The sequence below is a fragment of the Orbicella faveolata genome, unplaced genomic scaffold, assembly GCF_042242905.1.
Source record: "Orbicella faveolata isolate gen_17 unplaced genomic scaffold, um_ofav_v1 contig_3, whole genome shotgun sequence".
Lineage (NCBI taxonomy): Eukaryota > Metazoa > Cnidaria > Anthozoa > Scleractinia > Merulinidae > Orbicella > Orbicella faveolata.
The window spans coordinates 23,490,018-23,497,500 of NW_028301558.1; the positions used below are offsets into that span (position 1 = coordinate 23,490,018).

The 7,483-nt window shown below is 38.0% G+C and overlaps 1 protein-coding gene across 2 annotated transcripts in view; it reads right to left on the reverse strand.

The window, feature by feature from the left end:
• Window positions 1–477: 477 nt before the first annotated feature.
• Window positions 478–7,483, reverse strand: part of LOC110048655 (small cysteine-rich protein 6-like) — a 9,667-nt gene continuing 2,661 nt past the window's right edge. Inside the window, exons 2-5 of one of the 2 annotated variants that reach the window (XM_089298839.1) lie at window positions 6,347–6,379; window positions 1,741–1,857; window positions 1,454–1,571; window positions 478–691 (exon numbers count right to left, since the gene is read on the reverse strand). In XM_089298839.1, coding sequence (XP_089154965.1) covers window positions 685–691; window positions 1,454–1,571; window positions 1,741–1,855 — 240 coding nt within the window. In that variant the 5' untranslated portion in view covers window positions 1,856–1,857; window positions 6,347–6,379 and the 3' untranslated portion in view covers window positions 478–684. Of the gene's footprint in view, window positions 692–1,453; window positions 1,572–1,740; window positions 1,861–6,346; window positions 6,380–7,483 lie in introns of both variants that reach the window. The other variant, XM_089298840.1, reaches the window with a different exon arrangement.

The window sequence follows — 7,483 nt, forward strand, 5'->3', positions numbered from 1 at the left end:
TAGGGCGGGAAGCGGGAGTTCTAAGAAGGAATAATTTATCAAGCGTTAAAATACTTTCAAAAACAAGAACCCAAGATGTTTTTTACTTACATTTAGCTTATTTTGAGACTTCTGGACCGACGGAAAAATGAAAATTCGCTCTTGGGCTGAAAAACTGAGGCTTACTTGCGTTAAAATTGGAAACCCGGTAATTACGTCATAGGTCATGAGATGTTGTCACTTAAGCAGTCAAAAGACGTGAGCAAGAGGAGCAAGGCTAAAGAGAAAGGGAAAAACGAAAAGAAACGTTTAAGGATTGCGCAGCTAAATGACGAGGATGTGTTTTGAGTCTCCTTATTTACAGGGGACGGTAGCAAGACGGACAAAAGCGGGAGTCGGGAGATTAAGGTAAGAGAAGCGGGAGAGCAGGGTACGGAAAGCGGGAGGTTGCCCCCCCCCCTCACCCTCTCACAACAAAGGATAGAGACAGGAGAAACGTTATTGAATGATTCAGCCTTTATTTATCCTCTTGTTACATTTTTTGAAGTTCTCAAATTACCCACATTTACCAGAATCCCAACCCCGCATTCCGCATTTACTCAATACCCGCATTTACTAACTTATTCCTCGGCTTTTATTTTCCCAATTATCATTTTAATACTAAGTTAAGGCCGTCATTCCATTGTCGAGACGTCATTGCTGCAATCAATACCTGGGAAAAGAAATTATGCTTATAATTACTCGGGGTTAAACATTATTCATAACATAACATTGCTAGCGAGGAACTTTGAAAAGTAGCAGAACGTTGGAACCCGTTAAATTATATAATACTGATTATAAATGGAGTTAATTTTTTAACAAAACAGGCCAGTCTTCAGATCAGTCTATTCCATCTCGTAAAATAGATATGAGTTATTTAGGTCCCGACGCACTACGCCGGAGAAATTTGAAAACGCCGTTTTCACTCTCAAAATGTATCAAATGTTTTTAGTCCACACTACGCCGGACACATTTTCAAAAAGCAACAATCACCGGTCATTTTGGATTTGTGTTTGAGGAAAACTAGGGCAGGGAAATCACATGATAATCATGACGTCACTGTTTTCGAAAAGCTCCGTTTTCGTGAAAGGTTTGTGTGGACGGTAGGCCTGACCGTAGAAATAAAGCTGGGTTTTCAAATCTCTCCGACGTAGTCTGGACGTGGCTTTAGTTTATGTATCCTTGTGTATAAATTTTTAATTTAACTTTAAGTTTTGACGTCACATTTTTAACTATCTTCTACTGATAGAAACATATTTATGCTAATTTTGTATGTTTAACTCGCAGTTTGTATCGCTAGTTTTTATCACAAAAACGGTGTAATGTAGTTATTGTAAAAAACAAAAAACAAGCAATAACAACAGATGTAAATACGGGATTGAAGTATTGACAAGTTAACAAATAAAATAAATAATTCCCCGCTAAGAATCCATACCCAGAGGACATGCAGCAGCAACTATAGTTCTCCTCGCAGTACTTGTCGCATGGTTCATATTGAGGTGGGCAGTCCCTGTTCTGCTGGACGCAAAACTCTTCCAAATCGTTCTTGCACTCTGTAAACAAAAACAACGAAACATCATTTGTTTGTTGGCAAACAACGAGTCATGCTCCAAACACAACCTAAGAATTGGAGTACATTCTAATGAATATGGTCACAAATCAGTTAAAAGGTACAATTTGAACAACGTGCGTTTCTCGTCAATGGAACAAAAAGACACTCACCTTCGCCATACTGCCTGGCGTGCAAGGGGTTCATCCTCTTGTTTCCGGAGACAGCACCCTGCACGGTAAGGGCCCCCAAAATGATCAACAACAGGCAGGCAACTTTGGTGTCCATAACTACTTTAAAAGCAACAGAAAACAGGTATCAAAACTTAGGGAAAACAAATGCACAACGTTCTTAAAGCTTCTATGATTTAAAGAAGCTCAGTCACGGTATTTTGAGTTATTTTGACCACGTACAAAATATTATTTTTCAATTATAGGGAACCTGAAAATAGTGGCTCACTAAGATAGAGAAACACCAAAAAGATAATAATATACCATGAACGAACGAAGAAGGTTAAAGTGCCACTAACCCCCCCCAATTTTTTTCTTTACTATAAATTTCCTTTTTCTCCTGATCACCACTGCGGAAAAATTATCGTTGTAGCTATTTTCATTAATTTTCTATGAATTTTTAAAGTTTGTAAATTTGCCCTTTTTCATGTTCACGACCGCGGAATAGCGAAGAATGGGACGAGTTGGCTTTTGACGTCACCTTGGGAATAACAATATTTTGTTTCTGAGAAGAATGTATGCGAACATGCGATAGTGTGTGTCAAAATCGTTGCAGAATGCAAGGAAGATATGTTGTTGGAGGCTGTAGCAATACAGGATGCGTAAAATAGAGTATTCCTCTTCATTCAATACCTCTATCTCGATGAAACTCTACCAGAAACTAGAAAAAGACCAAAGAAGTGCGCTGATCTATGCGAAGCTAAAGCCGGGGAGCCATTGAGGATTTCTTCGATCTCGGGGTCGCCGCTACTGTAAAGACCTAGAGATTTTCATGGCCTGTATATTCTTCTCTATCTCTAGTGGAAAGCTTGAAATTGTCAAGGTACTGCATAAGACACGAATTTGGCATAAGCTGGAAGCCATCTGACTATTTCGAGCGCAAACGAAACTATAGGTGAGTCCCAGACGAAGCTATAGGTGACGAGATTACACGCTAAATTAAACGCATCGCGTTTTGAAATAGAGACTTGTCTAAACGAATAGCAAACTTGACCTACGTTCTACAACGACGCGAAGAAGATTGTTGAGGCTTCCAACTTGTGAACAAGCCGTGTATTTGTGGATTTTAATAAAAACACACGCACGCCGGAGGTCGCCTGTAATTTGGCCGTGTTTCTCAATGGCCATTCCGAATACAGAATTGTTTTCCTCTTTGAGCTTCGTCTTTGAGGAACGAAATACATCTAAATTACAAATTTAGAATGGATCAAGCATTTATAAATATATGAGGAAAGTGAAACAAACGATTAAGAGCCACTGCCCATAAATATGGACCAAACAACGGCACAAGTCGAAAAATCGATTTTGCTCATTTTTTGCCCATAGATTGGCCCTAGCTAGAAAACAAACGGACCATAGTTAGTTTCTGCTAATGCGGCATTTTTTGGAAGAAATTTGCGAAAAACGATTTCGTCCCGATTGAGCTAGAATCTACTTCTGTTTATGCTGAATTTTCTGATAATTTGATTGCTTTGCGCGTCACACAACAGCTACTTGAGAATCTTTCAATGGTTTTTATATTCAGCTCAGATCTTCATGGTATGACTGAGCGAAAAATGAAATAAATCGAGGTTTCGTTTGAGCCCGAAATGAGATCGAACAGAAACGCAAAATATTACAATGTGTTTCAAACGAATTATAGCACTAAAATATCACCGTATTTTTCTATGGGCTATAACTTTAAATGCCATAAAAACACTTTCTACGGGTTAACTATACACCCACCTGTTTGAAAGTCAAAAAACATCTCTGGGCAAATGGTTTTAAGTCGCCCGCCTTGGCCTGTGTTTTTCATAAATTTTCCCCTGAACCGCCGTGTGAATGTAAACAATTGCGTGACGCGGGCGGTCACCTTGAATACAGTAATTCATTTCCAACAAACTGCAGATGGCTATCTTAGAACATTTGGGTGAAAAAAGAAAAACGTAATGGACCACTTTTAACTTTAATAATTTGAAAGGCATCGCTTTAGAAATTTCCTTAATTAAACACGCTAATTAATAGCAATTGAGTTCGGGTGTTACCGCTATGTCGTTTTAAGCTCTCGTTCTTTCTTTGATCATTTTAATTACAAGAACGAGCTCTAGAAAGAAAATCGTTCTAAGTTCATTTGCTAAGCGTAATAACAAGCTGATATTGTTGGTTTGTAGCCTTACGTGATCTGAAGGAACGCTACAGTGATTAAATTTGTATTTGTTGATTTCGACGGATCGATTCCCGGTTTTATAAACGTTTTTATTTGTACCAGTCAGCCTGTCGACATTTGGTGCCTTTTCTCCTTCTAAAAAGTCGGAAAAAGTACACTAAACAAATCCTAAAAGTTTAAATCATAAATAAGAGACATCAACAGTGCCAGTGTCTCGGTAAGCTAGTAAAACTGTACTCGACGGATTGCTTTCCAGGCTACGCACGTACTGTACATATAGTTAATGTGTGCGAATGTTTCTTTTCAAACAACTGAAATGCTCAATAATATTATCTTGACAGATATGTTTGTTCTTCAGTCTTAAAACTTAGGGTTAGGGTTAGGCTAAACCCTAGACTGTTTTGGCGGTCAACCTATTTTGGGCCGTCGAGAAAATCAGGAACATGGAACATTCCGAAACATTCCGGAACATCGAATAATTATAATAATTATGAGGAAAATATGTAAAATTAAATTTTCAAAACTAAAATAAACAAAAATAAACTGATATCAGCTCGAAACATGAAAAGATATTATTGGGGATAGGGTAGTCGGTAGGGGCGGAGTAGGGAGCGTTGGGTATTCATTTAACTGACTACAATGAGTGCAGGCTCCTGTTCTTTCCCGCCAATTGCGTCACGTCGCTTTACAGCACTCTGTTTTTCAACACAAACATGGATGATTCGGACGATGAATGCCAGGTAACTCATTGCGTCTCCTTTTGTGATCCCTGGTTTCTTCAACATCTGAGGCGTTTGGCTGAGCATCTTACAGTTGCTTGTTAAGTCAATAACCATAGTCTTGTCACTGTTCCGTCTTCATGTTGCTATTTATCATCCCCAGTTTTCGCGCCGTTCCGCTAGGAACGCCTGACGCTATGACCCATCAAGCCGTCCAGGAAGCCCAAGTAACAAGCAAGTTATTATCCTAGAAGTAATCAAAGATTAGAGCAGCGCGTTCACGCTCGTACTTCGCATGTCTGGTCTACGTTGGTGGTGTACGAATGGCTCGATAGAAGTTTGATCGAATGTCGGATAACGATCTGCACGATCTGCAAGTGAAGTTGAACTAGCGATGAATAGATTATAGCCTGCGTTAAAAGTATTTTTAATTAATTAAGTATTAACTTGTACTGGACAAAAAAATTTCCAGGAAATGCATTTGAACACTTGTAACAAATATTTCTTGAGACAATAAAGTTTTGACCAGCGACCCTGCAACACAGCATGCGCGTCGCCAAATGTTTTTAAATTTTGTGTTTGTATTTGTTTACACTGTCATCAGTGCTCGAGATGTCCGAACTAGTTTAGACAAGAAACTCAATGCTGAAGAGTTCTATTTCTATCTCATGGAGAAACTATTTCTTCATGAGAAATCGTGTATACGCATTTCTTTGTATTGACGTAAGGAATTGAATAAAGAAATCACACTCGTGTATTCATATTTTTAGGTTTGATTACGGAGTTCGAACGCCACCACCTTGGTTTTCTGTGAAAACGAAATCTGGGAATAAGAGACAGTCACGTGATTAAACTGACGGCGAACGACTGGAAGGAATAGATTACTCTTCTTAGTTGCTAGCCTTCACTCATTGCATTCACTTTGCTTTTAATTTTCTTTTTTTTTTTATATGTTTTTGATTTGTTTTTATTTTCCGAGCTGATACCAGTTTATTTTTGTTTGATTTAATCTTTAAAAATTTAATTTTACATATTTTTGGCATAATTGTTATAATTATTCGATGTTCCGGAATGTTCCGGGATGTTCCAGAATGTTTCATGTTCCTGGTTTCATCGGCGCCCCCTATTTTGGCTAATTGCTTAATCAAATTATATATATTTCATTGAAATTCGCTCTTCCGTGACCGACTTCCGCGAACAAAACAAGATGGACGTTTGCTGTTCATAGACCGACCACTGTAATGTTTATTTGTCTACCAGTGTTATCATCTGCAAATTTCAGACAGGTAGCGAATAGCGTTACAAGTGTCACTTAATTGATCAAACAACCAAAGTAGAAAAGATGGATTTTTTTTTCCCAGTATGATTGAAACGCAAACGCAATTTCTTCCTCGGCTAATTCAATTCAAGAAATTTGGGGTTTTCTAGCTGAGTTTGAGCATATTGTCTTAAAGGTACAAATTTTGTACACAGCTAGAAGAGCTGAGATGCCGTCACGAAGTTAGTAATTTATAGAATTTATGGTATTTCCACTTGACTTTATTTGTCAGTCAATGATTCAATTGCCATAAACCATAGAGGATTGGTTAAGAGTATCTCTAAAACTGCCACTGCATTGTAACTTATCAGTGAAATTAATAACTGAGCCATCTTGTGGAAATAAACAAGTGTTAAAATCGTTTACCTGAATCATTTCCCGGAGCATCGTAGTCACGTTCTTTATCAGGGATGTCGTGGTTGTTGCAATGGAAATGAAAAAAAAAAATTTATATTAACTTAAACTAAAAAAAATAGGCATTTTCCATTATTTTATCCACACAACGTTTCAAAAATTGCTTTCATCGGATTGTTGGAAACGAATATTTACTCGAGAGCGACTATCCGCGTCACGCAATTGTTTACATTCCAACGGCGGATTTTGGGGAAAATCTATGAGAAACACAGGTCAAGGCGGGCGATTTAAAACCATTTGCCCAGAGATATTTTTTGATATCCTAGCAGGTGGGTGTATATTTAATCCGTAGAAAGTGTTTTTATGGTATTTTAAGCTATAGCCCATAGAAAAATATGGCGATGTTTCAATGCAATAATTCGCTTGCAACGCATTGTAAAATTTCGCGTGTCTGTTTGATCTCGTGTTCGGGCTCAAAACTAACTTTGATTTGTTTTATTTTTCGCCCAGTCATACCACGAGGACCTGAACTAATCGATTTTTCTCTATTTCCGTCCACGTACAGCCCTTAGGCAGATATGAAATGTGATATAGTTTTTTCCGCTTGAAAGGCTTAAAATTCGAGAAAATCAAGAAAAGCGAATTTCGCCCCGACTATGGTCAAATTGGTCGAACGCAAAGGTTGCAAATTAAAAATCTAAACTTAATTTGCGTTTGCGTGTCAAAAAGAACCAAAACTTCCTGATACTTATTCTTGAAAGACAAAGTATTCAGCTATCAAAATTAGGCTATAACTTGTCTTGAGCCCCCGTCAAGGAAAAATCCTCAAATGTTGAAAAACTGCTTTTGTTTACTCAGCTGATATTCCCAGTTTAGGAATGAAATTCGGGATACTTTTCGACATGTGCTATAACTCCAAATTCCCTCAAACTTCGCCAGCGTAATCCTTTTATGTTGTTCTAAAACATGTATCAAAATCAGCTTTGGTTCTTCTTCGAGTGGTTTTTGAGGGGCCGCTGAAAAAGCTACATTTTAATGAAAACATCAGCAGAATTAAACAATAGACTGCTGCACGTTGTTTGAGGACAGACGAGTATGAGCTTTTAACAACCTCGTATTATTAGTCATTTGTACTGATTAGCAAATTGC